The 16756-nt window shown below is 34.1% G+C and overlaps 2 protein-coding genes across 3 annotated transcripts; one reads left to right on the top strand and one right to left on the bottom strand.

Annotated features, from left to right (window-relative positions):
- Positions 1 to 3593: 3593 nt before the first annotated feature.
- On the bottom strand, positions 3594 to 7000 carry LOC107936278 (uncharacterized). 2 transcript variants are annotated; one of them, XM_016868972.2, is made up of 10 exons: positions 6852 to 7000; positions 6532 to 6763; positions 6358 to 6444; positions 6028 to 6197; positions 5688 to 5821; positions 5384 to 5561; positions 4630 to 5188; positions 4334 to 4446; positions 3999 to 4248; positions 3594 to 3879 (listed from the first exon to the last, which is right to left on the bottom strand). In XM_016868972.2, exons 1-10 carry the CDS (start codon positions 6905 to 6907, stop codon positions 3664 to 3666), a joined length of 1995 nt encoding a protein of 664 aa, XP_016724461.1. In that variant the 5' UTR covers positions 6908 to 7000; the 3' UTR covers positions 3594 to 3663. The 2 variants fall into 2 exon arrangements, with proteins under 2 accessions (XP_016724461.1, XP_040931087.1); XM_041075153.1 differs by having other exon boundaries at positions 6532 to 6780; positions 6852 to 6972.
- Positions 7001 to 9377: 2377 nt separating this feature from the next.
- Positions 9378 to 13807, top strand: LOC107936275 (FH protein interacting protein FIP2). Its single transcript, XM_016868969.2, has 11 exons — positions 9378 to 9557; positions 9892 to 10001; positions 10746 to 10880; positions 11514 to 11669; positions 11811 to 11894; positions 12000 to 12046; positions 12126 to 12199; positions 12305 to 12363; positions 12988 to 13047; positions 13264 to 13344; positions 13477 to 13807. Exons 1-11 carry the CDS (start codon positions 9512 to 9514, stop codon positions 13528 to 13530), a joined length of 906 nt encoding a protein of 301 aa, XP_016724458.2. The 5' UTR covers positions 9378 to 9511; the 3' UTR covers positions 13531 to 13807.
- Positions 13808 to 16756: the final 2949 nt, after the last annotated feature.

The following is a 16756-nucleotide window of genomic DNA, read 5'->3' as shown; positions in this document are numbered from 1 at the left end:
GCAAACGAGGATTATTGTCTGGGCAGTGTACAGGAAAGTTGAATTTCTGTGAGCACTGCGTCTTCGGTAAGCAGACTCGGGTAAAGTTCAGCACTGGGATTCACAAGACAAAAGGCACAGTGGATTACTTCCATTCTGACCTTTGGGGGCCTTCTCCGACAATTTCTAAAGGTGGTTACAGATATCTGCTTACCTTTATCGATGATTACTCGAGAAAGGTTTGGGTGTATTTTCTGAAGAGCAAGTATGAGGTTCTCATCAACTTCAAGCAATTTAAAGCTTTGATCGAAAATCAAACAGGAAAGAAGATCAAGCGATTCCGGACGGATAATGGCTTGGAGTTTTGCTCAGGTGAATTCAATGAGTTCTGCAAAAATGAAGGAATAGTGAGACACCGCACTATTCGTCGAACACCACAACAAAATGGAGTTGCAGAACGCATGAATAGAACTCTCTTGGAGCGAGCTCGTTGCATGCGATCAAATGCTGGGCTCGGTGAAGAATTTTGGGCTGAAGCTGTTAATACTGCTTGTTATTTGGTTAACAGATCTCCGTCAACAGCTATTGAGCTGAAGACTCCTGAGGAAGTATGGTCTGGTTCTCCTGCTGATTACTCTGGTTTAAGAGTGTTTGGCTGCCCTGCGTATGCTCATGTAAATGAGGGAAAACTCAAACCGAGGGCGAAGAAATGCATATTTCTTGGATACGGCCAAGGGGTGAAAGGATACAGGTTGTGGTGTCCTGATCCGGTTTCGTCCAAGTTCATCATCAGCAGAGATGTGACTTTTGATGAGTCATCCATGCTTCGATCCACCACAAATTCCCGGGAAAAGGAGGAGTCAGATAGAATGGGAGATCACGGTGTTGAGAAGCAGGTGGAGTGTCAGGTGGACGCTCCAATTCCTACGGAAGGTACTTCAGTCCAGGATGATCAAGTTGAGGTGCAAGATTCCGATGAAGATGAGTCACCTCAAGAAAAACCATATAGCATTGCCACTGGAAGAACGAAGAGACAAATCAAACCAAATCCGCGTTACGCTAATCTGGTGTCTTTCGCGCTCAGTGTGGCGGAGTCCATTGGTATAGAACCTTCCAGTTATAATGAGGCTGTCACGTGTGATGAGTCGGCACAGTGGGCAATTGCTATGAGTGAGGAGATAGAATCTCTTCACAAGAACCATACTTGGGAGTTGGTTAAGCCGCCAAGTAACCAGAAGATAGTTGGTTGCAAATGGGTCTTCAAGAAAAAGGAAGGCATCCTAGGGGTTGAAGCAACTAGATTCAAGGCACGATTGGTTGCTAAAGGCTTCACTCAGAAAGAGGGGATTGACTACAATGAAGTTTTCTCCCCAGTCGTAAAGCATTCTTCCATTCGTGTATTACTTGCCATGGTGGCCAAGTCTGATCTAGAACTTGAGCAGCTTGACGTAAAAACGGCGTTCTTGCATGGTGAGCTCGAGGAAACAATCTACATGCGTCAACCAGAGGGTTTTACAGTTCCTGGTAAAGAAGACCATGTCTGTCTATTAAAGAAGTCTTTATATGGATTGAAACAATCCCCAAGGCAGTGGTACAAGCGGTTTGATAGCTTCATGATTCAGCATGGTTACACAAGATGTGACTATGATGCTTGTGTCTATCATCGGAAGCTCTCAGATGGTTCGCACATTTATTTGTTGCTGTATGTTGATGACATGTTAATTGCTTCCAAAAACATGTCGGAAATCAACAAGTTAAAGTCGCAGTTGAGTGGTGAGTTCGAGATGAAGGATCTGGGTGCTGCCAAGAAAATTTTGGGCATGGATATTCACAGAGATCGCAAGGCGGGCAAGCTTCGTGTGTCGCAGAAGAACTACATTGAAAAGGTTCTTCAACGCTTCGGCATGGATAAAGCGAAAACTGTGAGTACTCCGTTGGCACCACATTTCAAACTCTCTGCAGAGTTGTCACCACAATCTGATGAAGAAAAGCAGCAAATGTCTCACATTCCATACTCGAGTGCAGTTGGAAGCGTGATGTATGCAATGGTTTGCACTCGTCCAGACATTTCACATGCAGTTAGTGTGGTCAGCAGATACATGAGTTGTCCTGGCAAGGAACACTGGCAGGCCGTGAAATGGATTCTCAGGTACTTGAGAGGTTCTGCAGATTTATGCTTGGTATATGATCAGAGTGACTGCACTAGCAGTGTCACGGGCTATGTGGACTCTGATTATGCTGGAGATCTGGACAAAAGAAGATCTCTGACGGGTTATGTTTTCACTTATTCTGGAGGAGCCATTAGTTGGAAAGCTGTGTTACAGTCTACCGTAGCCTTATCTACGACTGAGGCGGAATATATGGCGTTAGCAGAAGCAGTGAAAGAAGCATTGTGGATGAAAGGTCTAGTAAGCAGTTTGGGTTTACAACAGGATTTCACTGTTGTATTTTGCGATAGCCAGAGTGCCATACATCTGACTAAAAATCAGATGTTTCATGAACGGACCAAACACATTGATGTCAGATATCATTTTGTTCGGGAACATGTTACGCAAGGTGACATTGTTATCAGCAAGGTTGCTACCGAGAAGAATCCTGCAGATATGTTAACTAAGGTGATCCCTGCATATAAGTTCAAGCATTGCTTGGACTTGATAGGTATTCGGGATTGATTAGCGCCAGAGAGGCGTTTGGAAGAGGTGATCCAGTTCGAGGAATTCACTATGATGTTCAGCTTGGTAAATTTCAAGCCAAGGTGGAGATTTGTTAAGAAATGGCTTAAAATTGGTAGTGGATTGTTGTTGTTGGTAGTGGGTTGTTGGTGGTAGTGGATTAGTGGATGGTTGTTGGTGTCCATTTTCAACCACAAATCTTTGCCAAAGTTTTGGACAATTATGTCCTTGAACTCTCTTATAAATAGAGAGGTTCATTAGCCATATTCATCATCCCAAACCAAGAGAGAGCAAAGCTTGTTCTTTGAAAGCTAGGATTTTAGCTTTCGGGTTTTCTATAGGGGTTGAGAGTTGTGAGGTTCTCGGGTTGTGTCTTGAGTGTAAAACACTTGTAATCTTCATCTTGTTATAGTGAAATTTCTTTTCGCCTCTGCCCGTGGACGTAGGCATTAAAGCCGAACCACGTAAATCCTTGTGTTCACTTTATTTTTCGTTCCGGTCAATTTACTTGTAGTCATATCGGAGTTCTCGAATCGATCCTTTCCGCAACACTGTTGAGCATTGCTTGTGAGATGTTGCTAGTCATCCATTCTTCAACTTCTTTCTTCTTGTGATGGTGGCTTTATATTTTGCGAAGATGACTTGATGTTTGTGTGTGAAATGTTGCTCTTATCTATATATTTTGCGAAAGTGACTTGATGCTTATGGGCTCACCTGTTAGATGTTGCTCTCTGTCTATACTTAAAGGATATTATCCACACTTCTATCCTTCAAGTATTCTCTATATTAGTGATAAAACTCAAATTTTAATGTCTCAAATTATAAGTTTATATTTGTAATTCAATTTTAATTAAAGTATTAATGGTTGTTACATTAAAAAAAAATTACAGTTGTTACCTAAATATTTCTTTACCTAATTAATTACTATCAGTAGTTACTAAATGATGAAATATAAATTCTTTATATATAAGTACAACAGATTTGTAGATCATTTTTACAGCAGATTTGCAGATCATAGGCATTGATCGACAATTCGAACAGGAGTAGGTGGGATAGAATCCCACCATTCTTTCACTCGCCTTTTGTTTTGGTTATTTTTTATGTACTTCCCTAGCTTTGACCTCATTATCATCCAATGAAGTACAGCACTTATTATCAAATACTTCAATGGAGTTACTGCTAACAATATCGCCAAACCAATGATGCCAACCATCATCACATTTGCATGCTGAAACAAAACAAGCAACCCTGTTAATTTGGTTCAGCAAAACGATTCTATAGCATATAATTTTGTAGAATAAGTGAAATAAATACCTAAAAGAATGCATTTCATTGCATGAGTTATACCTTGGGTGCCCTTGAAACCAGGACTGAATGCAATTTCAGAATTGTAACATTCGCTTGGTGTATTATCTGGCAAATCGTCATATACATATATTGAGCTGAAACTATGTTCTCCCTTGTCGAGGCAGTCGACTCGAATGCAGTGCACACGGTTATCTCCTTTTGTTTGTCTTTGAGCTTTTCTTGTCTAGCTTGGATCATTTTTGCCACCAATACAAGCAAGCCTGCAGATATCGCCTTGCCAACCCACTCCCTGCAGCACCAACAACATGAATGATAATGATTCATAGTTGTTTTATTGTTTTCTCGGACTTGGATTTGTGTCAAAACCAACTTACTTGTACACAATTACTGTAACTATGGCAATTACAATAAGGGTTGTTCGCGGTCGTTCCCATGAAAGTGTTTCCCGAAACCACACGAATCCACTCTTGAGTGGCTTTAGTAGCTCCTATATATGCCAAAAGGAAGAGTGTGATACATACAAGGTTCTTGTATCAATCCTATGATCTATTCTTTAGAAAGCAAGATATGCTAAGAGTAATTGAATCTCGATTTCAACGGAAAAACAAAAAAGTTTACTTGGCTCGGAAACTGAATGATGGGCATTAGAGTGGAAAGAGTGTGTAATTACCATAAGAATGAGAGCATTTTCACTGATCCCTTCATCTTTCAGCCCTTCAATTGCTTCTTTAGCATTAACAACTTCCCTTTCTTCCTTCCTTGTTTGATTAATCGCAGTCTCTAGTGATGTCTTATCATCGTCTTCGCTGCCTGCAATAGTTTCCCTCTTCTCGTTCACTCCTTTTTCTTCTTCCGATATAGTTGGCTCCGAAAAGTTCATTTTTCTCAGTATGGAGTGTGCACTACACGGTTGTGGGATATTTACCTTATTTAGACTCTCGGAAAGCTGTTCGAGTACATAGTCCCCCTTAGGTAACTCGTCGTATAAGGAAAAAATCAAGAATTTTGTGGGATCTGGTGGACAGATTCTTAGCATTTCTCTTGCTGCATGAAGCCTTATTATGCTCAAAATGGTCCTTGCGTGCATCTCCCATGCTTGTATCGGACTTTCCGCCTTAAATTTAGATAAAAATTTGTGCATTAACAGTACCTCCTTTGTGAGGGCTAGCCAATGATCACGTCTTGTGGAGCTTGTCATCTCTGGAAACTCCAGCAGAACTCCTTCTTGGCTAGAAAAATCAGACTGTTTAGTCTCTCAAACATCAAAATTTTCAACAACTTTTAATATTCACCAACAAACTAGTACTGACTCCAATTATCAAGCAGATCATTAATCTTTTACCTACATGTTATAATGTCTGACTTTGAAATCATAATCATACTAATGGTAGTATCAACGATATTCTTTGCAACCATATACTTACAACTCGGGTGACTCATAGATTATGGCTTTGTCGAAAAGTGGAGCACCCCATGGACCTGTGGCAGCTGGTTTAACACCATGTTCTATATCCCTCGAAAGATCGATCTTAAGTGCATCATCATATGTCAAGACTCCAGAGGCCTCAAAGTAGAGAGCATGATTTGTCAACGTAAGCCTACCTGAAAAAGTAACATTTGAAGTACATAATTTCTAAGTGGCAATGACTTAAATGACCATAAGATAAATATTAGCTTGAATGCCTGCACATTATTACTGAACCAAAATAAAAGAAATCAAGCACCAACCGGGCCAACTTGTTCCTTCAATATGGCGCACTACTCTTCGCGTGGTAGCCGTTCCTTCGACATGCAATATATATTCATCATCAGCTAACTCTACACCTTTTGGTGTTGCTTGTTTCTGCAAATGCTTCATGCAACTGAATGAAAAAAAAGGAACAAGTAAAGCACTTAGAATATTGCAAACAACTTCCCCCATTGATGTTTGTGCCAGTAAGATGAAATTATAATTATATGAATGTAAGCAGTACCAACAATGACAATTATACTAATCATAAGTAATCCTCCTATGAAAGAATTTCAAGTTTTTTTTTCTTACTCATTCAAGCAGAGTTTCAAGGCTTACTTGTCAATCTCCTTTAGGAACTTATCATATGCAGGGAAAAAGAGCCGGTTTCCGGTTGGCGCGGTCAGGGTTTCGAATGTGAATCTTCCGTTAACGATATCTGCAACTAATGGAACTAATGATCCCAACCATACAAAAGCATCTTCCCCAACACTTGGTTCATCATTAACCTATCAACAAAGCACACTAATCACTATACCCCAAGAATGATAGACCGCTTTCTCGATACTAAACTATATAAGCAATGCTAACAGGTTCATCAACACATCAATCTGCAAAAGGCTAATGACTTACTTAATCAACTGAATTATGAGAAATAAATTGACTTACGAGGAGTGGCATCAAGTCTGAATAGAAAAGAGGGATATCATCCTGCTCAGGTGGCAAATTTACGGATATTTTCGAATCTTCGTTCTCCTATGCATAGAGGAATAACATCAAACAGATAAGTTTGTAACAAGTTCAGCACAAACATTGCGAAGTTAAAATCCATGTAAGACTCACTGCTTGAGGCTTTTCAAGGAGAGCACCACTGGGGTTCTCCCAAGCAAGCATCATGTCATATGTGAACCGGCTATATGATCCATTGTTTAACCTTTCTTCTATGTTTTGACATAAATTGATAAGGGTTTTTGAGCTGCAAAATTCCATCAATTTCCTAGAATAATCACCAACTTCAGGGTTCCATCCAGCTTCAAATTCTTCCACCAAATGTTCCACTGAAGTACCTAGCTCCCTGTACATAAATGTAGCCTATAAAATTTTTTTAAACCATGTACATATTAGAAATTAATATATATGAGTGTTTTGATATGGATATGTACTGTGCAGTTGTTCGAAGAACATGGTTGGCAATGGAAGAAAGATGCTTCCTCTCCATCTTCAACCTTTCAACACTTCAAATATTTCTAGACTCACTTAATTTCTATTTTGTTTTTTAGGATAAGGAAAAAAAAAAGGGGTGTGCCTAGGGAATTTGAATGAATCTACCATTTATATCGATGGATACGGCAAAAATAAAACAAAAAAAAAATGTTGGGGTTTTGGTATGCTGCCACGTTGGGTTTTGCATGCAAACAGCTGGTGGATATACTTGATGTTCATGACATCCATACACGCATATGCTAACATTTCAGACATTTTCATTTGGATTATATAGTTATTGTAATTTAGAGATGCATATTTGAGGACGATAAATACATTAGCTTAACAGATATCAAGAGAAAAATGCTTAAAAAGTAGGCATAAGGTGACGCAAGCCATGGTTATTGATGCCTCCCAACTTGGCTTACTCTATATTTTGGGTTTCGTTCACGGTTTGAATGCTTGTAGATATTTGCTTTTATATATATATATATAAAATATCTAATATTATTTTAAATAATATTTATTATTTATAACAAATTTAGATAGCAAACGGCATACTTTATACTTTCGACATTTTTTATTAAAAAATAGAGAAATAAATTATTATATCACGTAGATTATTTAAATAAATTTTTTTTAATAATTTTATTATAAATTAAGATTATATCTCTTCTACCTACAATCCCTTCTTAATTTATAAATAAGAATATAATGTGTTTTAACACACTTAAATTCACCTTCTAAAATAAAAGATAGAAAGAATTTTTCTTTAAAAAAAGCCGAATGCAATTCTTAATTAATTGTTTTGAATTCGTTGTATAGACTTTAAAACCTCTTACCTCATGAAATTTATCTTCCTATATAAAATAATTTTTTACCTTATTTTCTTTCTTACTTGATCAACATTTTCAATCAATCTCAACAAGTTTAATGGTTGTTCATTTATTCATAGGCAGGACGAAACCATCAACCCTTTATTTGATTTGGTGGTCGGTTCTAAAATTGTTGAAGCTAAGCTGGGAGGCAATGCTGGTACATGAATATCACGAAGGAAATAGGATGGCAAATGGACTTGCAACAATAGCATGGTAGAGACCGCTTGGATTGCATCTTTTCACCTCTCCACCGAATAAGGTTCTACGACTTTTGCATGAAGATGAACTTCCTAAGTGTTATCATCTCTTCTTTACCAATTTTTTTTTTTAAGCAATTAGTTTTCTCACCATTTTCTCTTTTGACAGTTTCTTTAAAATATAAAAAAACCCATTTTTTTAAGCAATTAGTTTTCTCACCATTTTATCTTTTGACAATTTCTTTTGTATCTCCTCTTTTTCTTTTTTTAATAGCTTTGACTTTTCTTAGTGGATAACAAAAGCATGTGTATAAATAAAGCTCATTCTACTATTTTTGCAATCGATAAAAACGACACTAATCTATTATGTTTTATTTGAAAGCGTTAACGGTGTTAGTAATTGCAGTTTTTAATGTTTTTCGTAGTTGTTTCTTTAATTTTTTTTTACAACTATGAGTTCTTACTTTTCATTTTGTTTTTGAGGGATTTTGTTTTTAAAGAGTATCTAAGAAATTAGGATGAATTTAATTTTAGAGATTGGTTTTTGTACATCATCATTGATGAAAAGATATTTGGGGTGAGGCTAGTATTGTTGTTGTTAATCGGAGTTTATTATTGGTGCAATTTGGTGGTGACGAAGCTAGGATGCTATTATAAGTGGTTGATTATGGTGATGCTTCTTTTATAGTTTTTTGGCACTACTAGTTTAGTTGTTATTGTTGTGTATATCTCTCATTCGCTAAATTTTTTATGATGGTCAAAACATAACATCTGTGTATGATGAGACTTGAAACTTTATTCATCCTTAATACTCAAAATCAAAACCAATTTGTTTAATATAAATATAAGAGGTTAGGCCAACCTAACATCTATCAATTTAGTTTTGGGGATTGATTTTGTACATCACCATTGATGAAAAGACATTGAGGTGGGGATCTCTAGCATTGTTGTTGTTAACCAGGGTTCATTGTTGGTGCAGTTTGGTGGTGGCGGGACTAAAATACTATTATAAATGGTTGATTATGGTGGTACTTCTCTGATAATTTATTGGTGATGCAAATTTACTTATCATTGTTGTATATATTTCTTTTTCACCAAACTTTTTATGATAATCATACCATAATATTTATGTAAGACAAGACTTGAACACAAACTCCCAAAACATCAACCATCCCAATACTCAAAATCAAAGTCAAACTTGTTTAATATAAATATCTGAATATAAACCGAACACAATAACTTAGTTTTATCCCACTAATTGCTATTTCATTTCCAAGCATCGAAAACATAAGTGGACTAATGTCATGCCATATCAGGCCTGTTGCTGCAAATAATGGGGTTTGTCAACACGACCCAACCCATCTGCTACCTTTACATAGGCCAGCAAATGAACAGTCGTTTCATTTTTTAAACCGATTCGATCAGCCTTTTCAATTTTTTTAGGACACACTGCAAATCGTATAAATTTCAAAACCATGTTGCTTTGCTAAAGCTAAATCTCACTCGTTAAACTCTTTTTTGCCTCTTAACCTTCTTCAGTCCCTAATGATGAGACATTCCGATTTGTCTTCCCTTATTCGACTCAACATCGGTAACTCTCTCACGCTTCCTACCATCTCTCTACCTAATTCATTTCAATTCTGTCAGTTAAAGTTAGAAATTTTGTTTCATGGATTCATTATGTAAGAGAAACCCATTTTTTCTATTGGATTTTTAGCTCGGATATTGACCTAATTCGAGCACTTTGATTGATTTTGCTGAATTGGGTGTTTCACTAACCTTGTTGTTTTCCTGTTTGGTTGCTGAGAAAACTGACCTAAGTTATCTATGCATATGTGAACTTGCTGCTTTTCCTTTCTGGGTGTCACTTTTTGTTGACATTAAAAGTTAATTCCTTTTATTAATCAAAAATAATTTGTGGGCAGGTGGGAAGAAATTTTGTACTACTATTGATACATTGACCTGTCGTGAGCCTGATTCCATGTTGGCTGCTATGTTTAGTGGTCGACATACAGTATGTCAGGATGCTGAGAAGGTATATATGCATTTTTTTTCCATGTTTGAATACTTTCCTTTTTTGATGCAATGGATCCTTATGGGTTTTATATTTTGCATTTTCCTTTGTATGCTTAAATGGTGAATCTTTGGTTTTGTTGTAATTCTGGTTCCAAATAGGAAGTTTAGAATTTTCTATTTGTTATGGGACAATTTTCCTCGCCTTTAAGAATGTAAGAAGATGTTATTTTACTGATGTTTGGCTTTCTTAGTTTGATTTTTTTTTTCTTATTATGGGGAGTTAATGATGCAATCCATTTGTTTGGTGCAATGTAGTTTTTCTACTTTCCAAATGAATATTTTTGCTTATGGGAATGATTTGATTTTCACCTTCATGTTGTTTAGATGAAGGGTTTGTTGATGTACAATTTATCACAGTTCGTATCAGAACTATTACCTTTGAAATTTATATATATCTAGAGCATATGCTTGAAACTCAAATAAACATTGTGATTTTTATTGAAGTCTTGTTATCCTTTTCACTTACCAAAAGGCTTTGACCACAGATGTTGATGCGGTAATTGTAGATTTTGATGAGCTACATCTTAGGTATTATTTCAGGTGATTGTACAACATACAGGTGCTAGCATAGCAAAGTTGGTCCTGGAGAGTTTTTTGTTTTGATAGAGAAATTAAAATTCATTTCTGATATAATTCATATTGGAGTTCTCGATGTGAAGAAACTTTTTTTTACGGATAGTCATATTTCTTGATATTCTTGCAGGGATATGTCTTTGTTGATAGGGATGGTAAGCATTTCCGGCATATTCTAAACTGGTTAAGGGATGGTGTTGTTCCTACATTGACAGATTCTGATTATTCAGAGCTCATACGAGAGGCAGAATATTACCAGTTACTTGTAAGCCATACTGATATTGCTGCTTCTACTATCCACTTCTACTTTTGCATGTAATTTCATTACTTTTTCTTGCCAAATTCAAGTCACTTAATGACATTTCCTAGAAGCTATTTAAGTTATCTGGTCAAGCATTATAGTGCTTTGAGATTCTACAATTTATTTTACTGCCTTTTGGCATGCTCAAGGGATCTGTGGTTTGGGATGTGGGCTGGTCTATGCACTGATTCAATATTACTATTAATTTTTCATTGCTTATTTTGTTACGTTAGTATGTGGATCATAATAAAAAAATGAAAATTGGAAAAGAAAGATATGCTTCACGAGTCGCTTTAATGAACATCATAGCATTATATTCTATGTTCCTTTTCTTTCTAAGTATTAATTTGTTAGTTGCAATATTTTTCAGAAAAGCAAAATACATACACGACAATATATTATATATGGTGCTTGTCTATTCTTGTGATCAGTTATCCTGGTTTTCAGGAATAACCATGTGAAACATTACTCATCTGGCTTCTTACCCTTGTTGTTTGCATCTTCATGTTGTTTAAGGATGATGCTTGTTTCAGACAGAATAATGCAACTCTTGTTGACATTTTGTTCCATAATATTATTTTGTGTATATAATGTCAGGGACTGATAGAAGGAATTAATTCTACTCTTAATAAGAGGAAGGATGATGAAGACTCTTGTGCGGAATTGACTCGTACTGATATCATCAAGTGCATACAATCTGAAAGAGTTAGATTTCGAGGAATTGATCTTTCTGCTCTTGATCTCTCTAAGTTGGTAATTGTTTCTGATCCCAAGTTTTCTTGTTAAATTTCTTGGTTTTCTACAGAGAAGAATCCTGTCAGGAAGTGAAACCGACAAATGCTGCTAGATTTTGCACTTCTTTTCATTGTTTTCTTTTATACTTTTATTCTGCAGGATCTTTCATCTGTGGATTTCAGCTTTGCATGTCTTAAAAATGTGTTCTTTTCACGGGCAAATCTTCAGTGTGCAAAATTTCAGGTAAGTCCTAATTACATTTAGCCACACTTGGATTACATTCAAACTTAAGAGTGCACCTGATTGATGGATTATAGATTATATTTATCATCTCCATTCTTGTTACAGGATGTGGATGCCGAGGGCTCCATCTTTCACAATGCAACTTTGCGTGAGTAAGATACTTGGCTTGTTTTACGTTCTGCGTTTTCTTGTGAACTGTGTTCTCAATGGTTTTACTTTTGCCTAGGGAAGGTGTGAATTTACTGGTGCAAATCTTCGTGGGGCTTTACTAGCTGGTGCTAATCTTCAAAGTGCAAATCTTCAAGGTAAATATACCTGCTTTTTACAGTTAGTTAATTTCTTACAAAATGCTACTGCTTACTGTTCTGGTTTGAAATGTTGATTTATCTTCATGAATTCCAATGTTGCAGATGCTTGCTTGATAGGTTGTAGCTTTTGTGGGGCTAATCTCCGTTCTGCACACTTGCAGGTTATCATTAATTGAATAAAATGCGTATATACTGCAAGACCTTAGCTTACTATAAATTCATTAACCTTGTTCAAATTTTTTCTAAGTTTTTTAATATATTTGCCATGTCTAAGTCCAAATCTTTGTCGAACACCAGTGTTGGACATGAATACTTTAGGGAAAACAAAAAGTCTTGTCACATAGGCTATATTGCTCTGACCCTTTATTTTCTTGAAATACCATGACACCCATGTTTGACAATTTCTTTCGGATGTGTATGGAGATATGACTCTTCATGTGCACTCCCAATACATGAAAAGACATGTAAAATTTTGAGCATACCTGTATGTAACACTCATCCAATTCTAAGTAGCATAGAACATAGGGTTGAGCTGTAATTATATCCTTTTTATGCTAACGTGCAGCTGTTAATTCTTATTGAGTAAGAATTACGTAACATATTTTATTATTGTGAATCTGATCAAACAAATAACCTCAGTTTGAGCGAAACTATTAATTAATGTAATGTCGAAGAATAGAAGAATTTCTGTAATTTTTGTTTTTTTTTCTTTTATTATGCTTGTCATTTATTTCTCGACTGATTGTGGTTTTCTCCTGGCATATGCTTAATCTCTGGATATTTAGAATGCTGATCTTACTGATGCCAACTTAGAGGGAGCTAATCTTGAAGGAGCCAATTTGAAGGTAAAAGAACGGAAATTACCAGGACTTAGTTAATGCATGTACTTATAATAGCTTAATTCGATATGCTGGTTCATTCATTATTCATTAACTTATCCTGCTAACTTGATCAAGCTTGATAATTGATACGAGAACTCAAATGATGGTTGTGACCTTATGTTCTTTTATTTCGTCTCCAACTCCAGTTCCATTGACAATCTGTTGTGACATGTTTCTCAGGGTGCAAAATTAAGTAATGCCAACCTGAAGGGTGCGAACCTCCAAAGGGCTTATTTAAGACATGTTAATCTTCGTGATACAGTAAGTAAATCAGTTTTACAGTACACAAATTTTTGTACCAACGAAAGTATTTTCACATATGCTATACACTTCCAGATCTCATACTGGAATTCATTATGTAAGTTCTGTTTGCATTTTGTGTCTTTTCATCAGCATTTGGAAGGTGCTAAGCTTGATGGTGCCAACTTACTTGGAGCAATCAGGTGATACATAAATATATATATGATGGGGTTATGAAATGTTTATGAAACTTCACTTGGAAGGCAATAAAGATGGTGGGGGTGAAAATGCAAATTGTTTCCTGAGTTGACTCGTTCATAACAGTAAGATATATGTCATTGGAAATTTTTATTTTTATTTTTATGTTTTTGGGGGTTGCAAATTTAAGATCATAAAAAAATAGGCAAGATCCAGGGAAAGTATTGAAAGACAAATACATTGGTGGGTTGCACATTATATGGTTTTCATTATTAACATGTTTGATTAAAAAAAAAGAAAAAGATATACAATGGAACTTTGTAATTATTATTTTAATTTATTTATTTGATTTCTATTTAACCATGGTTTACTTGTAACTTCATATTATCTGACAAGCATGATAAAATATATCTTGTCTTGTGATTTCTGTTTAACCATGGTTTGGTTGCATGCTATTTAACCATGATTTATTTAGCTACCCCTTGATAAAGAGTTGAGAAAATGTAAGATTACTACAGCTGTTATGATACTCACTATTATTGATTCATAACCTGATTGGGTCCGGGCCGGGTTATATACGGTTTACATTTCAAGTTCGTGTGTAAGACAACTGTACCTTTCTATGTGATCACATGATGTGGGTCGCATGTCATCACATAGGAGAACACATGTATAATTAAGTGTTAAATCTAAATACATATTGTATACATAGAACCTATCTATGATATTATATTTATGAACAATAATCATATTATATAAATATACAGTTGCACCCAGGATACATGGAAATACTTAATAACAACTTATTTTATTAAAATTGATTGCATAGAATTTGTTTTTGTTTTTTCTTTTTAAGTACACAATGCGATTTTTTATTATTATAATCAACCAAAGTTTTTCAAAGTATCTATATAATTTTTTATACATAAGTTTGTCATGTAAGTAAAAAACATATATAAATGTTCCTTTTACTTAATCATTCATTAATCACATACTTAATGTTAACAATTATTTTAACTAACGAAAAATTGGAAAACAAATAATATTCTAAACTGTATAGGAGATAAAATATATATTAGGTTTAGCAACAAGAACTTAGTTTGTTATTGTTTAAGAAAAAAATCAATTTTTTTTTTAATTTATGAAAGCAATATTTTAAAATTTTTTATTAAAGAAAATCAAACATGTGTTTATCTATAATATCTTTTATACTAAAATATGCTATTTTGTTATGGTTTAAAAGGAAATTTGACCAAAATGATATATATGTTAAAGAAAAGGTTTAAATTGATACAAAAGTACATATAGATTTTTCTTACTACGTCATTCATCCAATTATGTTTTATATATATTGGAATGTAAAATTGTAGAATAATATATTATTTTTGTTGTATTTGTATGGCATTTCATGAGTATTAAAAGCTGAAGATACTTAAATATAATATATTTAATGTCCATTCAACGTCTTTTTGCAATATATATACATATATCAATTCGTTTGATTGTACTTAAAAACCAAACATTGTAGACATCGAATAATATAAACCATGGATTAATTATACTCTTTTTTGTAATTTGTAACATTTGTTGTAATTTTCAAGTTTCTTAAAATACATTAAAATATAAAAAAACCCATTTTATATTAATATTTATTTTATAGTTTAATATAAATAAATAAAAACCAAATCGAATCGGTTTGATGAGAATTTTCAAAGATCCCAATTGCATTCATTTTTCACAAGAATGTTGTTTGCATGCATAGACAAAGCAATTAATATAATAACGTAATTAATTAGTCACAAATTGAAGAAATATCAGTGAGGCTAATTCAATTTTAACAGTATATAGATTGTACTGGCCTGTATACGGAATTGGACGCCGATCGGTCCCGATTGAAAGCGATATTTTATTTTTTATTTCGATAATGTATAATTAGTGGGTTAGTATTCACGTATAAGATAGAGATATGTTCATGCATTACATCTAAAAGGAGACATTAAATAAAAACTTACTGCTTATTCCGTGAAACTCAAAAGCTTAAACTCAAATAAATTTAATGGGTAAAAAATATTTCACTAACAAACTAAATACAGAGTTGTTCATAACTGAAATTAGTTGAATGACAATGTGATGATTTAGTATGTTGAACTTCAATATTATTAAAAATTAATTTAACCATTTTGAGAGTTACTTCTTACAAAGACAAAAACAAATGCAATATTATAATATTATTGCTTTGTTGTAAATATAATTAAATTCAATTAATAGGTACTCTCGGCAGATGCTCATTCTATGACTCCACCTTTTGTCACTTTGCAGATAGCATCAAATATATGAACCCAAGAGTTTTATGATATACTGAATGCGCAAATTATAGCTTAATATTTGCTCCCTTAAATCTTTATAATTATTTATATAACAACCAAACATTTACAAAATTATTTAAATAAATATATATATTTTTTATTTTTACATATATCAATTTTGTTTATAGTGAAACTTAGTTGAATGTTGATGTGTTTAAAATAAAAAACATGATAGTCGAATTAAATATTATTTTAAAAAATTTTATAAAAAAAACACAAAACATGAATAGTCCTTATTCAAGTGCTTTTAAAAAAGTTTAGCTCTTATTTGATCATTTTAAAAAGTTTCATCTTTATTTGAGCATTTTTATAAAAGTTTTTAGCTCAATTGGCGTAGTTTCTATGCAACAACGAGAACATGAGTTTGAGTGCATTTAAACATGCTTTCTATTCGATTTAAAATTTGGGGAGGGATTACGGGTAGAAATAGGCATTGTATTGAATAATAATGATGATGATGTTTGACCCTTATATGACTATTTGAAATATTTGATCCTATTCAAAGTAAGTATTTTTTTATAACATTAATTTCATTATAGATTCTTATCATATCTGTTTTTTTTTTACAATACCTAGAACTACTTATAACTCCTTCCAACCCTTAATAAGAAGATATACTTCAGCACACTCTAACCCATATCATCCTGCACTGACAACAATACTGATGCCAATCGAATTAAGATATAAATAAATTAAAATATAATACAATATAAAAAAGATATGAATATTATATAGAAACATGAAGATATTAAAAATCTATGTATCAACCTTTACCATGTTTAAAATTAAATATAAGCATATGCATACAATTATGCTTAAAAACTAATACTAAAAGAATACAAAATACATGAAAGGAAGTGTTTTAACTT

This window comes from Gossypium hirsutum, chromosome A08 (genome assembly GCF_007990345.1).
Source record: "Gossypium hirsutum isolate 1008001.06 chromosome A08, Gossypium_hirsutum_v2.1, whole genome shotgun sequence".
In the NCBI taxonomy this organism is placed as follows: domain Eukaryota; kingdom Viridiplantae; phylum Streptophyta; class Magnoliopsida; order Malvales; family Malvaceae; genus Gossypium; species Gossypium hirsutum.
This window is presented reverse-complemented; position numbering and strand designations above follow the sequence as displayed.

Excerpts from the sequence above, each read along its gene's own strand:
- LOC107936278 (XM_016868972.2), bottom strand. The coding sequence starts at position 6,907 with ATGGAGAGGAAGCATCTTTCTTCCATTGCCAACCATGTTCTTCGAACA. Across the intron at positions 6,764-6,851 it reads GTTCTTCGAACAACTGCACA|GGAGCTAGGTACTTCAGTGG; the intron begins GTACATATCCAT and ends ATTTATGTACAG. Across the intron at positions 3,880-3,998 it reads TGGTTTCAAGGGCACCCAAG|CATGCAAATGTGATGATGGT; the intron begins GTATAACTCATG and ends GTTTTGTTTCAG.
- LOC107936275 (XM_016868969.2), top strand. The coding sequence starts at position 9,512 with ATGATGAGACATTCCGATTTGTCTTCCCTTATTCGACTCAACATCG. Across the intron at positions 11,895-11,999 it reads TTCAGTGTGCAAAATTTCAG|GATGTGGATGCCGAGGGCTC; the intron begins GTAAGTCCTAAT and ends TTCTTGTTACAG. Across the intron at positions 13,345-13,476 it reads ATGTTAATCTTCGTGATACA|CATTTGGAAGGTGCTAAGCT; the intron begins GTAAGTAAATCA and ends TCTTTTCATCAG.